The sequence below is a fragment of the Rhinatrema bivittatum genome, chromosome 8 (genome assembly GCF_901001135.1).
Source record: "Rhinatrema bivittatum chromosome 8, aRhiBiv1.1, whole genome shotgun sequence".
Lineage (NCBI taxonomy): Eukaryota > Metazoa > Chordata > Amphibia > Gymnophiona > Rhinatrematidae > Rhinatrema > Rhinatrema bivittatum.
In genome coordinates this window covers 37532157-37558679 of record NC_042622.1, presented here as the reverse complement: position 1 = coordinate 37558679, position 26523 = coordinate 37532157, and the positions used below count along the sequence as shown (strand labels likewise).

Below are 26523 nucleotides of genomic sequence, written 5' to 3'. Positions count from 1 at the left end.
TGCTGGGTGATTTATTTATAAAACCCCAAATTGGAACATTTGATTAACTTTCTTAATTTAAGAGTAGGAATGTATGAATTACAGTTAATATAACTTTTGCTTTGCAACTGTTGGATTTCAACAGACTTAAATTTGCAAAGCTGTTGAAATATGCCTAAACACAAGAATGGAATGGAATCACATATATATCACATGTTTTCTTCATGCTTGTTGAGTGAGCATAAGCATCCTGACCTGAGGTTTCAAAATTAAGATGTTCCATCCATGGCTAGAGCAAACACCTCCATTTGTAGTTATCTGGAGGGAGGTGGACCTCAGCATGTCATAGTCATCATACTGGCAGTGGTGGTACATTTTTGGCATGATGACTACTACTTGCCGAGGTCAACCTCCCTTCAGGATTGTAGGGAAAAGTCAATCCCCCTAAAGGAGAATGTGTAAATGAACCAAACTTTGCAGGCTGGAGCAACACAAGATGGAAGTCAAGCCAATTGATGGCCCCCACGGTTTTAACGTGAAAGCCTGTGAGAATTACACTGAGGAGAAGAAGCTGCTATTCTTCATACTGAGCAATCTGTCTTCATCTAACAATTTAGCTGGTTCTGTCAGACACAAACTTGCTGAGTTTGTGGCCTAGACAAATTTTGCATCCAGTCATGAGACCCAGCATAGTTCACAGATGTCTTCTGACGCATGCCATCATCTCCATGACAATATGTATATATGTATCGGCTAAAAAAAGTCATATTAGTACTCCACCAACCCTATACCAATGGACTGTGGTAATATTCAATCAATATCAACTTTTGGTTCCTATGCACATGAAGTCCTGAGGAAGAAAAAGACTTTGGACTTAAGGAATCGGGACCATAGCACGCTGTACTGCTACTTCAATGTTCACTGCTCTTCATGCAGACTTCACACCTGTGAACTTTGCACCCCAGACTTTTATGAAGCTTATGCCTAAGCTTTGAGACTGGGCTCCTTGCTCCATTAACTGTGGAATACTTGCTGATCTCATCCTTGCCTAAGCCCCAGCAAGCCAAGCCAATCTTTCTTCTATTCCCTGCCTGCATAACTCACAGAGGAGTCTGTTAAGTTCTGGATCTGCTGCCCTGAGACAGTGGTGTTAACCTTTCATTTGCCCACTGGAGGTCCAGCTGGCTGCCCTCAGTGCTAAGTCAGGACCCTGATTCTTCAGAAGGATGACCCGACTGCAGTGGAAATTGAAAGAGCTGAGATTGTCTTCGTGACATCTTCATGCACTCCTGGACAGCAGAAGATAATAACTGGCTAAAGTACAGCAAGCGCTGGATAGTTTATTGGCAAGGCATTTGAAATGTGCAAGTTAACTTTGATTTAGATGCAGGGATTTTCATAACCTTTGTAATGAGTGATTTACTCTGTTCAGCCACAACTTTAAAACAATATCTGCCGTACATAAAACCCACTGTATATTATTATACTCCTCAAGAAAAGTGTAGACACTCTGCTCTCTTTACATGAACCTGGACCTTATTTTATCTGATTTAAATGTCAGGTAAAGAATGTAAAACCCTTACAAGGTCCCAGTCTTTAACACATTCTGTTTTTCTATGTGGTGAGATCTTGGGACTATATCTTGAGCAGAACTTGGAGCTTTACAACGCACACCTATCACTTTGAAAATACATTTACGGTAAACAACGACTGGAAAAGGTTAACTTTTTCTTTCAGTCACAGAGGTTCAGTAGTTTCAGAATGATTGGTAACAGCATGTTGTGATGTTCTGCTCAGGATACAGTCACAAGATATCTCTCAGCATAGACATATAGAAAACAAAGGGTGGATGAAGACTGTTCGAATACCGCAGACCCTACCTGACATCCGACCTTTGCTCCCCTGCATTGAGAACCCTCTGAGCCTATCGCATGCCTTCTTGAATTCTGTTGTGGTGAATCCAGTAGACAGCCTAAAATGACACAAGCATTTGCTCAAGACGGTCAGCAATATTTGTCAGAACTGCGAATTAAGCCTTTGCTCTCGCATTCATGATGTAGAATTGCTGTCAAATCTTTTTGGCTTTTAACCATGTTAATTAACATTTTTACCATATGTTTACAGGCTATTCACATAGGGGAAAACCTTGTCATAAGAACACCTATAGAGAAATTCTACCAACATGTAATACAATTTTTCCTAAAGTTATACTGCACTGATGCACACAAGTTCACACACTCTTCCCTTCTTAGCACCTTATGTTCTTCATTGCAGTCAGGACTTGGGAAGAAAATCGAAAGGCTCAGACTGGTATCAAGTTTCAGCCATCTTCATTTCACTGTGTCACTTGCAGTGCTACACATAATCTGGTATGGCTATCAATGACAGAAAAGCTCGTTTCAGCTGGCCGGGAATGGGATAGGACAAGTAATGAGAGAGAGCCAAGGAAGAGAAAGCTGGATGTAAGGCCAAAATATACTGTATATATATATAGAGAGAGAGAGAGAGAGAGAGAATGGGATCAGGATCCCTTGTCAAGTCGTGCACGGTTTGTAGAATAGGCTTTGCATCAGAGATTCAGAGTGAGAAGAACGTCGCAGCAGCAAGCTAGTGAAGCACTAAAATAGGGGCCAATGTAATAAGACCCGCGGCAAAACAGGCGCTAGTTATTAGCACGGGTTTTGATCACCTTGTGCGGCTGAAGCTGCCAGTTCCGCGGGATGTAAAAAAACCCAAATTATGCAAATGATCTGCGCGCAGAAATCCGCGTACATACAAAAAAATGCGCGTACCTAAGCACCGTAAGGGCCATTGTAATAAGCGGCTGCATTCATGCTCAAAGCCTGCACCGATAACCCACGCATAAAATCGAGCGAGCCAGCGGGGTTTCCCTATTAAGTTCTTGGAGGAGAAATCCATTACCTGCTATTAATCAAGTTTACTTAGGGAATAGCCACTGCTATTATTGGCATCAGTAGCATGCGATATACTTAATGTTTGGGTACTTGCCAGGTACTTATGGCCTGGATTGGCCACTGTTGGAAACAGGATGCTGGGCTTGATGGACGCTTGGTCTGACCCAGTATGGCAAGTTCTTATGTTCTTAAAGTATGACCCTGGAAAGTATTTTTAATATTTCAAATAACTGTGCTGCCTAAAACATGGCAAATATTTTCATGGATGTTAATTCACACTGGCATAGCAGTGAGATAGGTGCTCAGTTGGGCACCAATCTGGATGCTCGGGTGCCGACATAGGCACTCAGCTGGGAGTGAATATGGATACTCTGGTGCCCAGAAAGGCGCAGAGCAAATGTTGTCACTCAGGCACTGAGCTAAGCTCTTAACTGGTTGCGAATCTATACGACCGGGAGCCTAGAAAGGCACCTAGCTAATCTTGCCACTCAGATGCTGAGCTAGGTGCTTAGTTTGTTCTGAATGTATACAATCAGGCACCCAGAAAGGCGCCTAGCTAATCTTGCCACTCAGGTGCTGAGCTCGGCGCATAGTTGCTCGTAAATCTATATGACTGGGTGCCCAGAAAGGTGCCTAGCTAAGCTGGCCACTCAGATGCCAAGATAGGCGCTCAGCTAGGTGGTTTTCAGGACCCTCAGATGCTGACATAGCCCCCCCCCCCCGAGTTGGCGCTGACATTTAACTCGTGCCCTGACCATGGCGGTAAAAAACATGTATTAAAAACCTGCACCAGCATTAGCGCGGCTCCCTGCATTGCCTATGATTAGCTAATCACCTCCTTTGCATGCCATTAGCATGCATTTGCGCAAGAAAAACCACGGGTCTGTAAGCACGTTCGTACGTGCTTTTTTTCCAGCGCACAAAACCCTTATTACATCCCCTTATAGGGCTTTTCATGGGAAAACGCACGTACAAACACGCGTAAATGCGCGCACAAGCCCGCGGCAGCTTTGGCGCACCTTATTACATCGGCCCCCATAGTGAGGCTTTTGGCCAAAAAAGTAATCCATAATATCCTCGCTGGATAATACTCTGGGCCTGGGACAGTTTGCTTTCTTGGAAAGTTTTTTTTTTCATAGTATTCCAGTGCCCATGCCAGCATCTGTTTGATGAAAGTAATGGCGGGCGAGTGGCGCAGGAGCACTTTGGTGATGAGGAGGAGGGAAGGCACCGCATAGTGCTGCACTGGCCTAGTGCTGCTCATGTCCTCCTGGTTTCCTGGCATCGCTGCTGTTGATGGCGAAGGGGGCATCTCCTCTTGACTTGGTGCCCTTCTCCTTCAGTCCTCCCAGTATGTACAGGGGGTGATTTTCAATCATCTGCATTGTTGCACGGTTCGCCTGCGCTTTAGCAGGTGCACACTTCCCAGCATTTTCAAAGCGGAAACCACCCAGACACTTTCAAGTTTTTAAAACTGCTGGCAAGGTGCACACATGCAGAGCTGTGCATGTACCTTGCACCAGGTGTTTCTGGGGCCAGCTGACATTGCAAAATCAAAACAGATGTGTGCTGTTTTACACCCCCCAAACCCAGCGCCTCCCTCTACAGTGCTTCTTTTTAACCTGGATTCCTGTAGACATGTTGTAAAAGGCCACATGTAAGTTTAGCTGTTATAAGGGGGACAATTTTCAATTGCTTGGGTAAATAGTTTTAAGGTCAACAGGCTTGATTTTATTGACTTGGTTTGTTAAAGGGTGTGGGGGGGGGAGGGGTGGAGCTAGGATTGGAGGAGAAGGTTAAGGCCTGATTTTAAAACCCTGGCACTCATAAATCCCGGGGTTTACACGCGTGGCCGGGCCTTACATAGGCCGGGCCAATTTTCAAACAGGCCCGGCCACGCACGTAAACCCCGGGATGCATGTAAGTGCTGGGGCTTTAAAAGGGGGTGGTCTGGGGAGGGGGTTAGAGGCGCCCGGTACAGCGGCCATTTGCTGCTGTGCTGGGGGATCGCACGCCGGCTGGGTGCCGGTGCACACAACTTGCTCCTGCTGTTAAAAAAATGGAGGGGGGAGGCTAGGATAGGGATAGGAATAGGGGGAGGGTAGGATAGGGGAAGGGGAAGAGAGGTTAGGGTAGGGGATTGGGAAGGAACCGGGGAAGGCTCTGATGCATCGCCGTGCGAATGTGCTAAATTATACCCCCCTTGTGCGCGTCGACCTGGAATTTTATAACATGCGCACACCAGCTCGCGCATGTTATAAAATCGCACGGCCATGTGTGTGCACGCCGGGTAGCGTGCGCACCTGGACGCGCACACGTATTTTTTGAAAATCTACCCCTTAATCTTTATATTGGGCCAAAACCTTCACCAGCTTCCTCAGTCTAAATCAGCATGATGGCCTGACGGCGTAAATGAAACCAAATCTCTGGGTTGCCGTACGGTGAAATCTCAAAAACTGGATTGGCCCTTCTCAAGCAGACTAGAATTTCTACAATTACGTAGAAGGTCACTGCTTTAGTGATCCTTGTCGTCGGCAAACCCGATCCCATTTCAGCTGTTTTCCTTCAAGCCTGGTCCTCATTCAGAGGGTCCAGTGTCCCAGGCTTACCTTCTGGCTGAATGATTTCTAGTTAGGGATGTAAGAGAGCACAGCGGGATGACACATTACCGTTAGTGATAGGGTGACATCCGAGACCAACGTCTTACAAGATAACGTGACGAGATAGTAACCCTGCATCAGGTGGCATTCCTGTAAAAGAGCATATTGGTTTAGCACATTTAATATACCGCCTTTCCACATCACTAATCAAAGCACTGCAGCCTTCTTTTCCTGTGTGTAATTGTTTCACATTTTCTGTCTTTTGATTCTTTGCTTTTATTCATTTTGGCGGCCACTTCAGTAGAACGAAGCAAAGAAGAACAAAACAGAAACCCAAATGCCCACAGCTCCAATTTTTTTAGAATTGTGCAGAGCAGCATTCCTTTATACAACTATTTATGAAAGCCTACACTGGCTCCCCATTCAGCAACGAAATCATTTTCAGGTGCTGACATTAGCCCATAAAGTGCTGTAGGGCAAAAGCCCTGACTATTACTCATCTTTTAGTTCCTTACACAATGTCACCTACAATTCAATCTGCTAATTGCAATTTTCTTGCAGATCCACATTTTAATAGTTTCAAATTACAGACTACTTGAAGCAAGCTTTTTGCTTCTGCTGGTCCACAGTTGTGCAATTTATTGTCTGATGATCTAAGGTGGGAAAGAGATTTGTTGGCCTTTCGAACTGAAGGCATTTTTTATTCCAGCAAACATATAGTTGAACAATTGTACTGTTATTTTATTGCATTTCATTTTTATTTTGTTTTTATTAATACCTTTATGTTACTTGTTTCAGTTGTGGATGTGTTCATTGCAATCCACACTGGACAATATTCTCTTGGAAAGTGCAGACTATCAGCTGCTTTAAATAAAATAAAAAATCTTTGGAACAGGACCAGGTAATGAGGCAGAACTGCCAAGACCTACTCCTTCCGCCATACCAACAAGGTCAGAACATCAAGAAATATTTTGTTTGGGAAGAGAATGGAAATATGTCCTGACTCTGATGCCCTGAAAAATCTTGTGGTTTATGAGATTCTCATTCTCCTTTCAACATGTTCTGGAAATTATGAGCAAACCAGATACAAAATGTTAGGAACTGCATTCTAAAACAGTGCTAACAGACGGAGCGCTGTGATTGGGCAAACAAAACATCGCAGGATCACGCTACAAAATGTCATTAATCATAAAAATACCGCAGTTCTCTCTATCTAGCCATTTACTAAAGTCATTGCAAGCCCAGTGAAGCTAAGAACTCTCTAAGCGAGGTGGAAGTTAGAGCTTACTGTGCAGTCAGGCCAATGCAATATAGTGTGCTCAACTGAGCTCAACTGAGCGCACTATATTGAGCCGTGCGCTCAACTGAGCGCACGGCTTTTACTGGCTCTTGGACATGCATTTTGGGTGTGCGTCCAAAACCCCTCATGCAATAAGGGTACAAGCGCATCCAAAACACCTGCCCAAACCAAGGCGATACTAATAACGCTCACCACATGTAAATTCATGTTGATGAGGCTATTAGTTATTACCCCCGATGCAAAAATAAAAAGTGTGCGCCTAACGTGCACATTTTTACTCTCAAAAATTAATGCCTGCCCCAGAGCAAATGTTAATTCTTGAGGAGCCCCAAACGTTTTCAGAAAAGTAGGAAATACTGCTTTTCTGTAGTTCTTCCGGCTTAATATTGTGACAACGTTCTAATTTTCCTCATGGATCCGCAACATTCCCTCCCTGTAGTATTATAGCTTCAAAATGAATTTGGGCAATTCATGAGTCTTAAAATCAATCAGGATAAATCTGAGGCTATTGATGTCACTGGAACTCTTAAATCTGATTGGCCCAGTGACTTTCCTTTATGGTGGATAACGGATGAAATTAAATATCTGGGCATTAAGATCCTGATTAATGTGGATAATGTCTATAACGCGAATGTACAACCATTGCTCAACCATACCATAGCGGCACTAGAATGATGACAATCGCTACCTCTCTCCTTGATAGGAAGAATTCAACTTTTTAAAATGGTGATCCTTCTTAAGTGGCTTTACATTTTACAAATGACAACCTTTTGGATTACCAACAGGAACCACAAACTCCTTCTCAGAGCTCTTTATTTTTCCTATGGAGAGGGAACAGAGCTAGACTGCCAATGGGAGTGCTCATGGGACCTGTAGATGAAGGAGGATTGGGCTGCCCAAACTTACAATTATATAAATTAGCATGTAGCTTGCGATATGTGGGGGACTGGTTCTTTACCACCTCCAATTTTGTCCCATATCAGAGTCTTCTGGAATGGTACAGAGTTCCATTGCTGAATCCCCTCCTTTCTGTGGAGCTTCATATGACTTCCCCTCGTGTCAGGTCCCATGTATGTTTCACACATGCAGGAAGGCTTGGATACAGCTCTGCAAAATGTATCACTACCCAAACAGGCTGACATCTCTGTTAAATAGAGCCAATGACTGTTTATTTCCACCAGATCTGAATGAGGCAGCTTTTGTCAGATGGCACCGACAAGGTCTAACTTACATTTACCAATTGTTCGATGCTTCGCCTGAACAGTTACTCAACTTTACAGAATTAAGACAATTCTTGCGTCCAGAAACTGATTTTTTTGCCTTCCTGCAGGTGCGATACTTTGTTAATAGTAAACTGCCTCATTTTCAACAATAGAAAACTATGAGAGGCTATACACATGGGGAAATGACAACGCCCCACAATTTCTTATTATTATAAAACCCTAGTGGCCGCAGACCACATCAGGGATTATATGCGAGATGGGCAGATTGGCTGCTCTTTTCTGTGTGATATGAAGAGTTTAAAAATATTTTTGCTTCTTTGCATGTTGCTTCAGATAATGTGCTTTTGCAAGAATCTTACTATAAATTTCTTTGGCAAATCTCTATCACTCCTTCCCAAGCCTTTCAAATTAGAGAAGGCACCTCGAAGCTTTGTCCAAAATGTCGTGGTGAGGATGGTACTTTCCGCCATTGCCTTTGGGAATGCCCCAGAGTTTTGGTGTTCTGGGCGAAAATAAACACCACATGTGCACAACTGGTAAAAGCAAACCTACCCCTAGATCCAAATCTATGGCTTTTTGGATCTGAGTCATCATTGAAAATAAATTTAAGCCCTGAAATATTTTTGTTCCTCAAAAGGGCTGGCCTCATTGGCAGGAAAACTATCCTAGCATGTTGGGTAGATAGCCAGGAGCCTAATTATGAGCATTGGTTTAAAAAAATGATCCATCTATGTTGCTTAGAGTATACAATTGCCAGGAGCACTTCGCCAAAGAAGTTTACCAGTACCTTGCAGATTTGGTCTGCTTTTTTAGCTTATTTATCACCTACGATGGAACAAGACTTTAAGGCTCGGATTTTTAAAAGGTTATGCGCGTAAATCCCGGGGATTTACGCATGTGACCGGCCTTACGCACGCCGGGCCTATTTTAAAAGGCCCAGTCACGTGTGTAAATCCCTGGGACGCGCATATGTCCCGGGGCATCGGGGAGTGAGTGAGCGGGGTGGGGCGGGGTCTCCAGGCAGGTGCAACAGGTAAAATAAAAATTTGGGGGGGGGGGGTTAGGTTAGGGTTAGGGGGCGGGAAGGCTAGGGGAAGGGATAGGAAGGTCAGGCTAGGGGGTAGGGAACAGGGGAAGGCCACGGGTGTCAGCGTGCGCAAGTTGCACAATTGTGTACCCCCTTGCAGTTGGAGTAGAAGGGAGGGTTGAGGGTGGGATGAAAGTTAAGGGCAGTTTTGTTCGGATGTTTATTCTTTTTTTAACTGTTTACAAATTCAAAACTCAATAAAAACATTTTTTTTAAATGTTTTTTTAATTGTCGTCGGCAGTCAGGTTAGGAAAACAGACACTCAGTTAACAAGCTTCCATTTTCTTAACCCATGGGTATGCAGTTTAGGAAAACGGACGCTCATAAATTGAGCGTCCGTTTTCCTAATTTGCTAACAGCCACCTCTCTTGGGCGCTCGATGCCGAGGAGATGCTAGGGACGCAATATGTTTCCTAGCGCCTCCTTCTTACTGCGGCAGCAAATTTAAATATTAAATCGGGCGCCCCGGAGAGGTGGATCGGCGCGCATTAAGAGAGAATAAAGTTGGATTCAATGAACGTCTGGGTTACTTTCAACCTGGAAATAAAAAGCTTAAAGCATTAATATAAACGTGCATCCAGCTGGACATTTATTTAAATGTTTTATGCTTGAATTTGTAGCCCCTGTGAAACAGCTGATAAGCAAAGCATGGCTTGTGTCGGGGTCTGTGTGTGGGAGAACTGTTAAATGTGGTCTTCAGTCTGTATGTAGAATTGGGTTTTTAGATTTTTCGTGTTGTGTTTATATGTATACATATTTTGTTGTTTTTTGAATTTAAAATATTCTGTATTTTCATATGATTTGTGTAATTTTGGTTGATGAGCTTCTTTTAGTATACACACACACTACTTTCAACCTAACCAACTTGTAAAATTCCATGAGTAATTTGCACATCTAGTTTGGGAAACAGAAATTGCTTTAACAAATAGGAAGATATGCCTTACAGATTTTCACCTGTTTGAACCATTTTGTGTATCACATGGTATTAATCATTCTTTTGCCAGTGGCATCGTAATATTCCTACTGATTAAGAAATTGAGTACCAGACTGGAGGCAAAAGATGGTCAATTGTTATTATGTCACTTTTCAAAGGGGCCTATGCACCAAAAGCACATTACAATTAGCATATGCACAGGGATGCCAACTGATTCCAGATTTTCAGAACAGGTTGATCCAATCCTGGTTTAATCCCATTGCATGCAGGGACTTGTAGTTCTGATATCCCTATTATATTCTGTAAAGGAGTCTATATTAGGACCCCCTTAAAAGATCAGGACCAGGCATTTAAAAATGCCTAGAACCTACCTTAAAACTTACCTGAACTCATAGCAAACACCAATAAGGTCAAAGTATTTAATAAACTAACAATAGAACTAAATAGCCCATCACACCCCAACGATGCCAAAATAAAAAATCTGAAACATATCTTATAAACCACTAACCTCTTATCCCAGTAACTTTTAGTTAAAAAACTAGAACATCCCCATAGATTTATATCTCACCTGATTACATTAAGTCAATGTTCATGCCAATGTATAGTATATATGGTATGTGATTACATTAAGTCATTGTATATATCATGCTATAATATGTATGCTCTATTGTAGACCATTGTGATCTTTATTTGGAACGACGGTAGGGGGACATGTAAGTACGTCCCAGAGGAAACAAGGAGGCCCCAGAGAGGAGAAGGAAGCACGGACTACTGTGCAAATGCTACATTTTGTTCCAAGCGCTGCTGAAGTAAGCAGGCCTTTTTGCTTATTTTGCCTTGTAAATAATAAATGTTCCCTGTACGTACCCGGATCAGTCCAGACTCCTGGGTTATGCCCCCCCTCTAGCAGATGGAGACAGAAGTTTACAAACAAAAACTCCGCCTATATCTAGGCTGGTGCCACCTACAGTCTGGCAGTCTTCTTCTGTCTCCTAGCAGGTGGAGAGGGTGCAAAACCTGCAGTCTGAGCTGAGGCCTAGTTTAAAAAAAAAAAAAAAAAAAAGAGAAAGGTTTGACTTTAGTTTTTTAAGTTGTTTGGTTTTTGACTGGTAGAAAATTGTGAGGCTCGGACCGCAGTTGATTGCCTGCAGGTCCGAACTCGTCTCCTCCCGAGGTGGGGTGAGGTCCCGCGGGGGCCTTCCCTCCTGGGAGTTGAGCTCGCTGAGGGTGGGCTGAGGGCCCTTGCCAGCGTTCCTAGCCTGGGGGTGATACCGGGGAGCTCGGGTCACTCCCCCCAGGTGGTCCCGGAGCCGGTGGCGAACGGTACAAAAAAAAAAAAAAAAAAAAAAATTGTTTACTTGGTTTGTTTTTTCTGTCTCTCTGGCTTTCTCTTCTCTTTCTCTCCTGCTCGTTGGGTTCGCGAGGGGGAACGGGATCGGCGCCGCGGGTAGCTGCTACTGTCAGTTTTGTTTTTTCTGCTCTGCTTGGGAGAGCATGCCGCGGCGGCCGGTCTGCAGGGCCTGCGGGGCGGCCCGTCGCCTCTCCCGGGACAGCCTTTGTTCAGGCTGCGTCTCGGGCGGCGAGGGCGGTTCTTCGGGCGCTAGCGCAGAGGGGCAGCGGCTGCCGAAGGCTTCGGGACGTAAATCGGGGGCCGTAGGTCCGTTCCCGCGAAGCGCGGGAACAGACGCCATTTTGGCAGCGGCAATTTCAGCGGCGGGAAAACCCGCCATTTTGGGCTCAGCAGAGCCAGTTTGCGAGGCGCCCCCGTCGCCGGGGAGACCGGAGGACGTTCCTCCCGCTCTGTCCCCACAGAGGCGGGTCCCCGAGGGTGACCAGACTCTTGCTCTTAGCGATCCGGAGGAGGATCCGGATCGCAGCTCCTCTGACTCTTTTTCGTCGGATTTTGTGCTGGTAATGCATAAGGCCTTTAAGGCTAGCAGGCAGGCCAGGAAGAGATCGCGGGGAGCGCCGGATTTGGTTCGGGGACCGGACCCTAAGAGACGCGCCCGGTCCCTCTCGGTCTCGGATCCCCCGGGGGGAGCACGCCCGCTCCGTTTGGGGGCTCCGCGGGGGGATGCCGAGACGGAGTCCGAATCCGGGGATCCGGAGGAACTGGATCCGGATCCGCAGTCACAGCCGCGAGGCATTGACGGAGAAGGGGATCAGGGAGCCAGTGGGGCGAGTGGACTCCACGCCACCGAGGGGGATGACCCCAAGGTGGTGCGTCTATTTCGGCGCGATGAGTTGGCGCCATTGATTCCGGCGATCCTCGAGGAATTGGCGATAGATTTGCCGCGACCGGAATCTCGCTTAGGGCGTACAGACCCCGTGGTGTTGGGGCTGAGGGGACCTCCGACGGCGTTTCCGTTGCATTTTTCGGTGTCCGACTTACTTTTTAAGGAGTGGGACACTCCTGATCTGGGGTTGAAGGTTTCCAAGGCCATGGATAAGCTTTATCCCCTGACAGAGGACGCGCTTGAGCTGTTTAAGGTTCCAAAACTAGATTCGGCGGTGGCGGCGGTCACCAAAAGGACCACCATCCCGGTAACAGGGGGGACAGCTCTTAAGGATTTGCAGGATCGTAAGCTGGAGGTGCAGCTTAAGAAAATTTTTGAAGTCTCCGCGCTCAGTGTAAGGGCGGCGATCTGTAGCGGTTTCTCTCTTCGGGCAGGGCTCAGGTGGGCCCAGCAGCTTTCGGCTAACGAAGGTCTGTCACAGGAGGAAGCGCTGCAGGCGACTCGTCTGGAGGCGGTGATTGCCTATAGCGCGGATGCCTTTCATGACTTGCTCCGTTCGTCGGCACGGGCAATGGTCTCCGCGGTGTCGGCTCGTCGTTTGTTGTGGCTCCGCCATTGGGCGGCGGACGTCTCGTCGAAGGCTCGGTTAGGTTCATTGCCGTTTAAGGGGAAGTTACTTTTTGGTAAGGAACTGGAGGATTTGATTGAGTCCTTGGGCGAGAACAAAATACATCGGCTGCCGGAGGACAGGCCTCGATCAAGGGGGGCGCCGTCCACGCGAGGTAGGTTCCGTGGGGGTCGTCGGCCCCGTAATGCGCGAGGGGCGGTCTCCTCTTTTCGCCACAATGCGGCTAGGCAGCAGTCGTACTCGCAGTCCTTTCGTGGCCGCCGGTTTGGCAGACCCGGGACCGGGTCCGGAACCCCGGGCGGGAAGCTGCCACAATGATGGGCGGCCGGCCCACTCTCCGGTACCGGTGATCGGCGGCAGGTTAAAGCAGTTTGCCAGGGAGTGGGCCAAGATCACGTCGGATCAGTGGGTGCTGGATGTGATAAGTCGCGGCTACGCGTTAGATTTTGCACAGCGGCCCCGTCCCGGTTTCATGGTGTCGCCATGCGGGTTCTCAGAGAAGCGTCAGGCGTTCCGGGACACAATCCGGCATCTGTTAGCCCTAGGCGCGATCGTGCCGGTGCCGTTCCGCGAGCTGCGCGGCGGCAGGTATTCCATTTACTTCCTGGTGCCAAAGAAAGAGGGCACGTTTCGTCCGATCCTCGACCTCAAGGGCGTCAACAGGTGCTTGCGGGTCCCAAGGTTTCGCATGGAGACGCTAAGATCGGTCATCGCGTCCGTGAGACAAGGAGAGTTTCTCGCGACTCTGGATCTCACGGAGGCGTATCTGCACGTCGGAATCCGCGCGGACCACCAACGCTACCTTCGGTTCGCAGTGTTGGGGCAGCATTTTCAATTCCAAGCGCTGCCATTTGGTCTGGCGACAGCCCCGCGAACCTTTACAAAGATCATGGTGGTGGTAGCGGCTCATCTTCGCAAGGAAGGGTGTCTGGTGCATCCGTATCTGGACGATTGGCTGATTCGAGCGAAGTCCGAGCGTCTCTGTCGGTTGGCGGTACAGCGAGTGGTCGATTTGTTGCAGAACCTTGGCTGGGTAATCAATCGGGCCAAGAGTCGGCTAGAACCGTCGCAATCCCTGGAGTTTTTGGGAGCGTTGTTCGACACTCGGCGGGGCATGGTATATCTGACGCAGGAGCGCAGAGTCAAATTGCAGTGCCAAGCCAGGCAGTTGTTGGCCAAGCCCATGCCGGTCGTCTGGGACTACCTACAAATGGTAGGGTCCATGACGTCCACACGGGAATTGGTTCCTTGGGCGTTCGCGCATATGCGGCCTTTGCAATTGGCCTTACTCTCCCGCTGGAATCCGGTGTCGGAGCAGTTCCGTCTCCCGTTGCCGCTGCTGCATTCGGCTCGTTCCAGCATGGCCTGGTGGCTCTGTACCGGAAACTTGACCAAGGGCATATCGCTGAATGTGCCCTCGTGGACGGTGGTCACCACGGATGCCAGTCTGTACGGCTGGGGCGCGGTGTGTCTCCGGAGTTCGGTGCAGGGCACCTGGTCCCCGACGGAGGCGACGTGGTCCATCAATCGGTTGGAGACCAGGGCAGTGAGGTTAGCCCTGCGGGAGTTCCTGTCGTTGGTTCGAGGCCGGGCGGTCAGGATTCTATCGGACAATGCGACCACGGTGGCGTACATCAACCGGCAAGGCGGCACCAGAAGTCTACCAGTGGCCGCCGAGGCACGACAGTTGATGGCATGGGCCGAACGACACCTGCAATGCATAGCGGCGTCGCACATTGCGGGCGTGGAAAACGTTCAGGCGGATTTCCTGAGTCGCAATCGGCTAGATCCCGGCGAATGGGAACTTGCGGACGTAGCGTTTCGGAAAATTTGCGCCAGGTGGGGAACACCTGTTCTGGATCTGATGGCGACGTACAAAAATGCCAAAGCTCCGCGGTTTTTTGCTCGCCGCCGGGAAACGGGGGCGGAAGGGGTCGATGCCCTCGCGTTGCCTTGGCCGACAGGGGTGCTTCTCTATGTTTTCCCTCCGTGGCCCCTCATCGGTCGGACGCTGAGGCGCATAGAACTTCATCCGTCGCCCGTGATTCTGGTCGCTCCCGAATGGCCGCGGCGACCCTGGTTCGCGGATCTTCAGAACTTGGCGCTGGAGCCTCCCCTTCGGTTTCCTTATGTGCCGGACCTGCTACATCAGGGTCCCGTTTGTTTCGACCAGGTCGAATGCTTTTGTCTAGCGGCATGGCTTTTGAGAGGCGTAGGTTGAAAAAGCGGGGTTACACTGATGCGGTGGTTACGACTTTGCTAAGGTCACGCAAGCCTTCCACTTCCCTGGCGTACGTGCGGGTGTGGACGGTCTTTGAGACTTGGTGCCTGGCACACGATATTCGGCCCACGCAGGCTTCTGTGCCGGAGGTGTTGCATTTCCTCCAAGATGGCTTGGCGAAGGGCTTGTCTGCCAGTTCGCTTAGAGTGCAAGTTGCGGCCCTTGCCTTGCTGCGTGGACAGGTCCATGGGAGGACATTGTCGGCGCACCCGGACGTCGTGCGTTTCCTTCGTGGAGCTAAGCAATTACGGCCTCCGTTCCGTTCTCCGTGTCCTTCTTGGAGTTTGAATTTAGTTCTGAAGGCTTTATGCTCCGTTCCCTTCGAGCCCATCCGCAGAGCTACGGTGAAGGACTTGACGCTCAAGGTAGTTTTCCTGGTGGCAGTCGCGTCAGCGAGGAGGGTGTCGGAGCTCCAAGCCTTGTCTTGTCGGGAGCCTTTTTTGAGAATTACGGATTCGGGAGTGTCGCTTCGTACAGTGCCTTCCTTCTTGCCTAAGGTGGTTTCTGCGTTTCATCTCAACCAGACGGTAGATTTGCCTTCGTTTTCTGAGGCTGATAGGTCGCTTCCGAATTATCGAGACTTGCGGCGCCTGGACGTAAGGAGAGCCCTTTTACGTTATCTGGAGGTGACGAACCCTTTTCGGAGGTCGGATCATCTCTTTGTCTTGTGGGGCGGTCCTCGGCGCGGGCAGGCGGCTTCCAAGACTACTATTGCCCGTTGGTTGAAGGAAGCCATTGGTTCCGCATATTTGTTGCACGGCAAATCGGTCCCGGTGGGGCTCAAAGCCCATTCTACGCGTTCTCAAGCGGCTTCCTGGGCGGAGTGCAGTCAGGTTTCTGCGGAGGATATTTGTAAGGCAGCGACCTGGAAGTCGTTGCATACCTTTGCGCGTCATTATCGCCTGGATGTTCATGCACCAGGTAGTGGCGGTTTCGGGGCAGGGGTGCTCAGAGCGGGACTCTCCGGATCCCACCCTAGTTAAGGTAGCTCTGGTACATCCCAGGAGTCTGGACTGATCCGGGTACGTACAGGGAAAAGAAAATTAGGTCTTACCTTAGTTAATTTTCGTTCCTGTAGTACCACGGATCAGTCCAGAGTCCCGCCCGTCGAGTATGCTGTTCTGACGGAGAGTCTGGGGGAGACGATGCTTTCTTTCTGTCCTTTCTATCTCTGTTTTCTCTTTCTCCGTTATCGATGGCTCTGGTTCTGGTCCCATTTGGGGGATAGTGGAGCCGTTAGTTTGGTTGGTAGGTTCCTGTATATAGTTCGTTTGTAGTGATTTTGGGTGCTTTATCTGCTTTGACATTAAGTAAGACTGCCAGACTGTAGGTGGCACCAGCCTAGATATAGGCGGAGTTTTTGTTTGTAAACTTCTGTCTCCATCTGCTAGAGGGGGGGCATAACCCAGGAGTCTGGACTGATCCGTGGTACTACAGGAACGAAAATTAACTAAGGTAAGACCTAATTTTCTTTTTTGTGCAAGAACATCCAGAGTCCAGACTCCTCTGTCCTCTATTATTTGTCCCAAGCCATGGCCGCTCCCATGGCTTTACACATTCCCTAGGAAAAGCAAGACTGCAAGTTCCTGTATACAGTAGGATAAAATCACACAACAAAACCCACACACACCAACTGGTGTACTCCAGTACACAACAATGTAAACAACAACAAAGCAAAAAGTGCAGTGGTCTTAATCTTAATATAGCACCTAGAACGCCAAACAACTTATGTAAGACCCTCTATACACGAGCAGACATATAATGTGTACGACTCGTTTCTCATAGGGGTCACTATTACTTTAATCATAGTCATCCATAATTTTTATAGTTTTTGGGTTTTTTTGGTTTTTTCAATAATTATAGGGTAATTCCCAATTGAGATAAAAAACGGGTACTTATCCGCTCTGAAAAGGTCCCAGATAACCCGACATGGCCATGTTTCGGACCGCTGTCCTGCTTCAGGGGAAAAGAAGGAAACCAATTCAGGTAGTCATATGAAACATCTTCTTCTTGCGGCGTATTTACTCCGTGCCGATCCTCTTTGTAAAGGCGAGCTGCGTTTCAGCCCGCTAAAATTTAGCGGGCTGAAACGCAGCTCGCCTATACCCTATAATTATTGAAAAAACCAAAAAAACCCAAAAACTATAAAAATTATGGATGACTATGATTAAAGTAATAGTGACCCCTATGAGAAACGAGTCGTACACATTATATGTCTGCTCGTGTATAGAGGGTCTTACATAAGTTGTTTGGCGTTCTAGGTGCTATATTAAGATTAAGACCAGTGCACTTTTTGCTTTGTTGTTGTTTACAGTAGGATAAAGCCAGGACTGGATCGGTCTGTCCTAAACGCTGGATCCAGTTGGCAACCCTACGTGTACACTAGCCACTGAAGTGCACATTAATTAATTAAATCCCTGATGAAGGGCAAAATGTGCTCTATTTGATGCATGTGTGAGCACATTCAATTTTATCATGTCCGTACCTGTAAAACATTCCAATAGCCTGGTAATAATCTCATTAGTCCTTAGCATGTTATTTACTAAGTCCTTGGCAATAGGAGCTAAATTTAATGCACACTTTTAGAGTGTGAAATGTAGTTACTGATTTGAAGCTGTAATAAACTACTAGCTTACTAATTTGGTGCACTAATATGGAGAGGCTGTTTCTTGCATCTTCCCCCAACAACATGGACCCCTCTTTCCAGCCCCAGCCATGGAAAAAAAGGGCCTTCCAATCCCCCTGGCCCAGAAAAAAATGCAATCTCTTCCTTCCACAGCGCTCCCATCAAAGCTGCAGTCCCCCTCGAGATAACCAGTTGTCTCGCTGGATCAATCCTTCCAAGTGGGCAGTAGGAAAACCTCTTAACTTTTTACTGGCTCAGCTTCCAGTGATGACTCTTGGCAACCCAAACTTGGAATCATATACATGCATTGCTGAAAGCCAAGCCAGCAGGTAGCAAGAAATTCTCCTCCTGCCAACTTCCCATAGATGGGGTCTGAAGAGGTCTGGCTGGGGGAAGGGACAGCACCAGTGGCGTGTGGAGGTTGGTGTTTGCTTCTTTGCATTCCAGAGAAATCCGAACCAGAAGTGGGTTCAACCTTTCCAGTCAGGGCTGGGTGGGGATACAGTGAGAGTGTATTTTCCCAAGCCAACCAGCCCTTTCACTTTGGGACAGTTAGGGTGAGGGAACTTGATCTCATGTAGAACACGGCTGTGCTAGCAGGGCTGGGTTCCCTTTAGCATGGCTCTTTTAGCGCTGTCATACTGCATGATTTACTGCATGCACTAGTTTGGGAATGTTACTCGCAGTAGCCTCCAATAATAGCGCTCTTTTAGTAAATGAGACCCAAAATAAGAAAGGGTCCAAGGTACCGAACTAAATTTCAGTTTATTGTTCTTTTTAAAATTAACTCAGCATTTTCTGTTCTTTGAGCCCTAGCTAAGGATAGCCTTGCATCCAGTTGATTTTCTACACTAATATGATGCATTTATGACAAATAATTGAATGAATTGATAACTTAACGGCATCTGCATTATACTTTGCAAAGAGTGGCATATAATTACCGATTTGAAGAATGCTCGCCATCCAGTTCAGATTGATGATGGAAGCAGCACAGACTGAATGGATGCCTATCTGAGAAAGTCATAGAAGAGTCCTATAAAGACAAAGTTGCTTGGTAGTTGTCATATTATCATTTGTTTGGATGTTTCGCTTTTAGCATGAAGTCTTTCTCCAAATAAGTTTGCTGTGCTGTTTTTTTAAGATTTATTGCATAAACGTTTATAAGTCGCGAGAAAAAAAAGTCAACAGAAAGGAAGTTATTCTTATCAGGGGTTGTTTCTTTTTCTTTCGGGTCCTAACTGCAGCTTGCACACATCCTTCCTGGTGCTTGTGTTCATGCCAACTTAAAGAAAATAAGCCTGAAAGGGAGCCAAGGCATTTGGTGCAAACCAAACAGATGAGCCTGCAGCTCAGAGTGTGAGAACACACAGTGGAGGCACAGTGCAGGCCAGTGGAGGATCGGCTCTCGGTTTGTTTTCTTCTGAAGCAAAGTTTTTCGGCCACTGGTGCCGAACATCGCCCTGCTGCTGGAACACTCAACTTGAGTGTAGTTCAGTGCAGCGCACTGGTTCTCAGGTCGGGAACCAGGACCCAAAATTCAGTCACAGAGAACTTCCTTCTCATAGCTCAGAAAAGAAAGCCCTATCAGTATAACCAAGGCTACGGGCTACAATACAGAAAGCCAGAGAACAGTTTTAAAAAAACCCCAAACCCTTTCTGACCATTATATAAATCTGCTAGTGCTTATTGTGGGGGTAATTTTTTTTTTTTTTTTATAATTGACATTTTTTATTAATATAAAATCACATTAACAATACATTGTCAATGGATAGAACTATCACATGCAGAATGACAAATTACAAGAGGCAGTGTAGTTATACGTGCTATCAATAAAATACTGACTGCAGGAACAAAACATCCTCTTTTATCTTTTACATGGACCAACTCCCCCCCCCCATCCCACCTCCCCATCCCTCCCCTGTTTTGTAATCCCAGTCCTCCCTCCCACCCTACTCCTCCCCCCCTTTATTATTTGGACTCTCCTAATATTCCAATTCCTCTTTATTCTTGGAGATAGAGGGAAATCGGGGAGCATGCTCACGAAATTTAAAAAAGGCGTCCCTTCTGATTGCTGTCAGTTTTTCCAGCCTCTGTGTCGTAATTTTACTACCAGCTGTGGATAGGATGGCGGTGTGTTAGACTTCCATTGAGCCACCAACAATACTCTTGCTGCAGTCGCCACATACTGAATCAATATTTGCTGCTCATCCGTGTACCCCTCATCCGAAATTCCTAGTAGCCAAAACTCTGCTGTCAAAGGGATGAGGACACCCAGGACTTTCTCCATCCAACCGACAAGCCTTCCAGAAACTCTGGATGTGTGGACACATCCACCACATATGAAAGAAAGAGCCTATTTGGGAGCATTGCTGCCAACATGTAGGTGGTCCACCCCGAGACCATCTGGCTATACGAGCCGGAGAATAATGCCAGCGATATAAAAGTTTATATCTATTCTCCATCAAGACAGCCGACATTGAAACCTGACCCAGATTACGAAAACATTCTTTCCATTGGCCCCTGTCCCACTTGACCCCCAGGTCTGACTCCCAAGCTGCAATATGGGTTCCTTGAATACAATCTTGACCTATCAGTAATTGATATATTTTTGATATATGCTTTTGAACTTTACCGGCCAAAATGCAGTACCCTTCAAAAAGGGAACGGCCCTGCTGTAGATCTGTCTCCACTGCTTTGGTAATAATAAAGTGTTTCAGCTGAGCATAGGCTAAAAAGTCAGACTTAGGGAGACCATATATCCGTTTTAATTGATCAAATGCTATTACTCATTACGCCAGATCTGCCGTAAACAAGTAAGTCCCAATTTCTCCCATCGAAGAAATACTGGATTTAATCTCCCAGCAACAAAATGTCTCAAATGATAGATAGATGAAAGCATCGAATATTGTTTGCTCTGCATCAGTTTTGATTTCCAACATCTCCATAATCAATAGGTACATTGTATGGGAGGAGGAAAGTCTTTGAGAGCCTGATTGGAGAGTCCCTCCGACCAAAACAGAGTGTGCAATGGAGTGTCCTCTACCAAAGTCTGTTCTATCTCTACCCACTGCTTGGTTGAGTTAGGATCATGAAATTCAATTACCGATCGGAATTGAGCAGCCACATAATAGTGGATTAAAGATGGGAGTCCCACTCCTCTGTCCCATCTGCTCCTATACAACACCATCTTAGCTACCCAAGGTGGTCTCATATGCCAGATAAAATAGAACATTTTCCTCAAAAGAGGTTTCAACTCATGTTTCAGGAGGAGACAGGGTAAAGCCTGAAAGAGACATCCCAGTCTGGGTAATATATTCATTTTCTTTTTCATCTTTATTTATAATTTTCAAATATGCAGTTAACAAGTATATACTTGACTAGAAATGATGTAACAAGGGTTACAATATCAAAAGAAAATGAAGGAAAATCATATTATCTAATACATTTCAATTGCCTCTATTACATCTTGTTAGGCCTCAATAGTGGGGAGAATCGAAAGAAATTACGAAGGAAAAAGATTCTATATATCTCACAAATAAATGGCCTTAAACGCACGCTAGTACATTTATTCTGTAATTAGTCGGTCTCGGAGCTGGTTCTAGCAATGGGAGGAGTTGATTTAATTTTACTATTCAGAAATGAATTTAATTACAAGGGATCAAAAAAAACATATTTTACTCCAGCATGCTTAATAACATACTTGCACGGGAAATAATGCCAGAAAGAAGTGCCTAAGCCTATCACTGCTGAGCACATTAAGAGGAAACATTTTCTTTTTGCTTGGGTTATTTTTGCAACATCTGGAAATATGCAAATTCTTTTTCCTAAAAATAATACATCTCTTTTCCTGAAAAACATTTTTAGAATAAATTCTCTGAGTCCAGGGCTAACGTTATAATCAGAGTAAATGTCTTTACTTCTTCTTCTGTAGATGTTTCCAAGAAGGAAGATAAGTGTGATATATCTATTATGGGGGATATTTCTGGTCTAGTATTCACTTGCACCGATGTTTTGACTGGTAGATAGTATGCTTTAGAGATAGGTGGTATCATCTCTTCCTTAATTTGTAATATATCCAGAAAATACTTTCTAAGCATTTCAATTGGTGTCACCAGCTTTTTTTTTTTGAGAAAGTTCAGAACTCTTAAATTACAATGGCGAACAGTGTTTTCTAAATTCTCCATCTTATTCTGTAAATATGTATGGCCAGTAACAATTGTAGGACCCAAAAAACAGCAGGGTAGGCGATCCAGTGAAACTGTAGGAAAGTAACAAACAGAAGGATGCCACAAGAGCGTCTTTTTCATACTTTAATGAAGGAGACGTAAAAATAATATAATTGTAATATAATTTGTAATATATCCAGAAAATTTGTAATATATCCAGAAAATACTTTCTAAGCATTTCAATTGGTGTCACCAGCTTTTTTTTTTTTGAGAAAGTTCAGAACTCTTAAATTACAATGGCAAACAGTGTTTTCTAAATTCTCCATCTTATTCTGTAAATATGTATGGCCAGTAACAATTGTATCCACTGTTTTTTGAATTTTCAAATCCTTTGTCTCTCAAACCTCCCTTTGATTTTTAATTTCCAAAACTTGAGTTTTAACCTCATTAACTTGAACAGTTAAATCTTGATGTTGATAAACAAATCTTGAAAGTTGATTTTTAAGACTGGTTAATGATTCCCATATATTTTCTAAAATTATTGAAGGTTTTTTAAGAATATCAATCAATACCTCCATCTCCGGTTGTAGAAGGACCCCAGTACACTCCAAAACAGCTTTAGGTTCAGCAACTTCTTCCCACGCCATCTGGCCAAACGCTCCAGCTGGTTGCCCCTCTCTCGCGGCTCCACCCAATTCCAATTCAGCCAGCTGAGAAAGATCTTCATCGCGAGACAGGAGAGCGCTATTCTCATCAGTGCTCTCCGCAGGGAAGGCCGGGTTGAGGGGGGGCCCGACTCGGCTCCGGCGACAAAGATGATTCCGGGTCCAGAGCGGGGTGCTGTGGATCACCACCCGCCTCACAGTCCAAGGGCCTCGCTTCAGAGTCAATTCCGGGGGTCCGGAACACATATTGATCCATAGGACCAGTCACAGGCAACATTTCAGAAGCTTCAGGGTAAGATCTCAATTTACCCTTCCGTTTACCCATTCCAAGTCAGGGGAAATAAATTCCTCGGCTCTCGCAGCAATCCAAATGAGAATTTAAGGAAAAGGGTAACAAAGTCCGGAACGCCCGAGACTAGCATGCGGCCATCTTGGATTCTCCCGCTAATATATTCATTTTAATTGTGTTTATCCTACCAAACCAGGAAAGCAGAAGTCTGTCCCATTTGTCCAGGTCTCCCGGGGGTAATTTTTTAACATTGCACATAAGTTAGTGCACATAAATGCACATGGCACACCAACTTTCAAAGCAGACTTATGCACATTAGTCTATTCTACTCTGAAAATTATCGCAAGAAAACGACATGCATGCATTTATACCTGCTGTATGGTGTGCAGTGTTTTGCCAACAGAATTTCAGTGCAGACTTTACAAAAATCAAAACACATGTATGTAAGTCCCAAACCCTCCCAGACTCCACCCCCTGGAAGACCTATCCTATAGGTGCATAATTTTACCCAGTTTTATAAAGGGTCATTTCTGCAAGCAGAGAACTACTTTACCCTTTGAAAATTATTCTCCATATCTTTAGCTGCTTAGACTTAGAGGGCTATTTTGAATCCACCTGCTCTCATCCCCCCCCCCCCTCCCCCATAGCTTGTAGGCCCATGTTGGTAAAAAGCAAACAGATAAACAATTGCACATTTGGGATATTTGCCCATCTTTTATCTTTAAGCAGATATGAGTCTTACTGGTTCAATATTCTAAGACGCTAAAGATTAACAAGCTCAAATGTTAAAGAATAATAATCATCTGTACTACTGTGAAAGGAACGAAAACACAATTCTTGTGGTGTGGATTTTGGCCTGATTTCTCTTTGGGATAAATTTGTCCTTGGCCAAGAGAAAGCAGAGATCTGTCATCGGGCATTCCATTGTTCCTGAGGCTTGCAGAGCAGACAGAGAGAGCATTACTTCTCTTCGTATCAGGCAAACGAACTGGAGACCTGCAGCTGGACCCTTTTCCATTAATGCCACTTCTTTTTTTGGGGGTGGGGGAGGGGCGGTCATTTCATAACTGCCTGCTTTGGCACAAAGTCTGCAGGTACTTTTTACACTAATTTTCAAAGTGAAATCATGAGCGTACTCTCAATTGACAATACCTTCAGAAAAAGTACCCAAACACGTTTCCTCCTGCTAACTTTGTGGGTACTATTTCTGAGAAAAATGTAAACCACTTCGGAAATTCCAAATTGCTTTTATGCATGGTCACAAAGGTAGCTGGGTGGTTCAGGCTCTGGGGTTTCCTTAATTAATTAAAGTTGTTACAAGTTAACAGTTTACAATTTTCCTCAATGAAGTTTCACCAACAAAGGAGAAATTAATTATTTAGACACTTTGTATTATTAAAGTTATTTATTAAACTGGCAATTGAAAATATGGTTTACTGGGAAACAAGTATAAACTTGATGTTATTAATATCAATTCTGTGTTAATAAGTTGAATAGTGTTTGCAAATTCCATGGTTTTAAAGTCTTTAATACTTTTACACATGTAATCGTTGGTGCACTTATCTATAACGCCCGCGATGACTTGTGTACGCTGGTCTTTGGACGAAGATGAAAAGTTTTGGAGGCTACAGTTCTTTCTGGATGGACATCTCTTATGCTTGACCACGTTGTCTCTGGAACAATCTCTTACTATCCTGACTTTAACAAACCAACAGGTCGATCCAGTAAAGTGTGCTCCGTTGGAGCGCACTGTCACCCTGCTCTGGACGCGCGTTTTCCCTTACCCCTTATTCAGTAAGGGGAGGAAAACACGCGGCCCACCCGCAGCACCTAATAGGGCCCTCAACATGCAAATGCATGTTGAGGGCCCTATTAGGTATTCCCGAGCGATCCAGTAAGTAAAATGTGCAGCCAAGCCGCACATTTTACTCTAAGAAATTAGCGCCGCCCAAAGGTCGGCGCTAATTTCTTCCGGCGCCAGGGAAGTGCACAGAAAAGCAGTAAAAACTGCTTTTCTGTGCACCCTCCGACTTAATATCATAGCGATATTAAGTCGGAGGTCCCCAAAAGTAAAAAAAAGTAAAAAAAAAAATAAAAAAATTTTGAATTCGGCCCGCGGCTGTCGGGCCGAAAACCGGACGCTCAATTTTGCCGGCGTCCGGTTTCCGAGCCCGTGGCTGTCAGCGGGCTCGAGAACCGACGCCGGCAAAATTGAGCGTCGGCTGTCAAACCCGCTGACAGCCGCCGCTCCAGGCCAAAAGGAGGCGCTAGGGACGCGCTAGTGTCCCTAGCGCCTCCTTTCCCTCGTTTGCACCGCGTCGCCTAATTTAAATACTGGATCGCGCGCACCGGCGAGGGGCCGGTGCGCGCGCCGGGAGAGCGGGCGTTAGTCCGCTCTCCCACGGACTTTACTGGATCGGGCTGCAAGAAAGGAACCTGTCTCCCTGAGACTGTCAATTTTCACTTTCTTGAATATTACTAGTTATGTGTAGGTTGTTATCTTATTGTACTTTGTTTACTCGCTTCAAAATAAAAGATTAATTCAATTCCCTATCTACGTCTAGGAAAGGTGGATAAGAATAAACAAATTGTTTTTATATCAGACACTCTTTAAATGAGTTAAATAACACACGAGATCCTTACACCCATTCAGAAACTCTTTCCTCAAACAATCCTCAGATAACTGTATTTAAATGGATATGAGGTTTTGAAAATAAGAAGTCTTGAAGCCCAGAATTAAAATCTTTTACACTTTTGCCAAAAGTGCTTTTAATTTTCCTTTGGAATTCAGCAGCAGTCACCCTCATCTTCAGGTGTACAGCAAAATATATAGGCAGCAATATTTGTCTGGTTCTAAATAGGGCTTTAACCTCACGGTAATTATTATATCACACAATCAGTTTCAAATTTTTCTTTCAATCAGCTAACTATAAAGCTGAGAAAATATCCGCGCTTCAGCTATTTTATCTTTAATCTCACTAAAGTAATACCCTTGGTTCAAGAGACTAGTAAAAAGGAAACTTATCAACTAATTTAAATGCATTCCCAATTATACCAGTTCTTTAAACACAATTGTAATTTGGCTATAATTTGTACCATTACTTTAAACCTTGTTACAGGTGAGCAGGTAACCAGTGCTCTGTTGCTAAGGTAATAACTTCCCTGGATACCCGTTGCTATGGTTCCCAAGCACTTTACTCAGTGCAGGCATTACTGGCACTTACACAGCCCCTTCAAATTCATTATTTTATTTTTTTATTCTCTTCACCACATTTACCAAAAGTACATTCATACTTCTGAAAATTCAAAGGTATATACGCAAATAAGTGTAAAGTCCTCCCCAGCCCTGCCCCCAGGTACAGCTGCCACTTCTGTGGGTAAAAAGATGCGGGCAGAAGCCCTATATGCATACATTTACCCATATATAGGGCAGACAATTTTCTAAAAATCAATTTCCACTGTTTTATCCATAAAAATGATTTTGAAAGTAATCATCCCTCTGGGCACATCGATTATTACTGAAAACTTTGTTCAGCAAAAAATAAATATATTCCTGCAAACCTTTACAATAAAATCAGAAGAGAATGAGTGTG

General features: G+C 45.5%; 1 protein-coding gene and 1 long non-coding RNA gene across 3 annotated transcripts in view; one reads left to right on the top strand and one right to left on the bottom strand.

Annotated features, from left to right (window-relative positions):
* Positions 1 to 18949, bottom strand: part of LOC115097516 — a 28687-nt gene extending 9738 nt beyond the window's left edge. For both annotated transcript variants that reach the window (XR_003858296.1, XR_003858297.1), the window contains exons 1-3: positions 18752 to 18949; positions 5564 to 5644; positions 1860 to 1951 (exon numbers count right to left, since the gene is read on the bottom strand). This is a non-coding gene — a long non-coding RNA (uncharacterized LOC115097516). The remainder of the gene's footprint in view (positions 1 to 1859; positions 1952 to 5563; positions 5645 to 18751) is intronic.
* LOC115097515 lies at positions 13973 to 15408 on the top strand. Its single transcript, XM_029613434.1, has 2 exons — positions 13973 to 14657; positions 14730 to 15408. Exons 1-2 carry the CDS (start codon positions 14018 to 14020, stop codon positions 15122 to 15124), a joined length of 1035 nt encoding a protein of 344 aa, XP_029469294.1. The 5' UTR covers positions 13973 to 14017; the 3' UTR covers positions 15125 to 15408.
* Positions 18950 to 26523: the final 7574 nt, after the last annotated feature.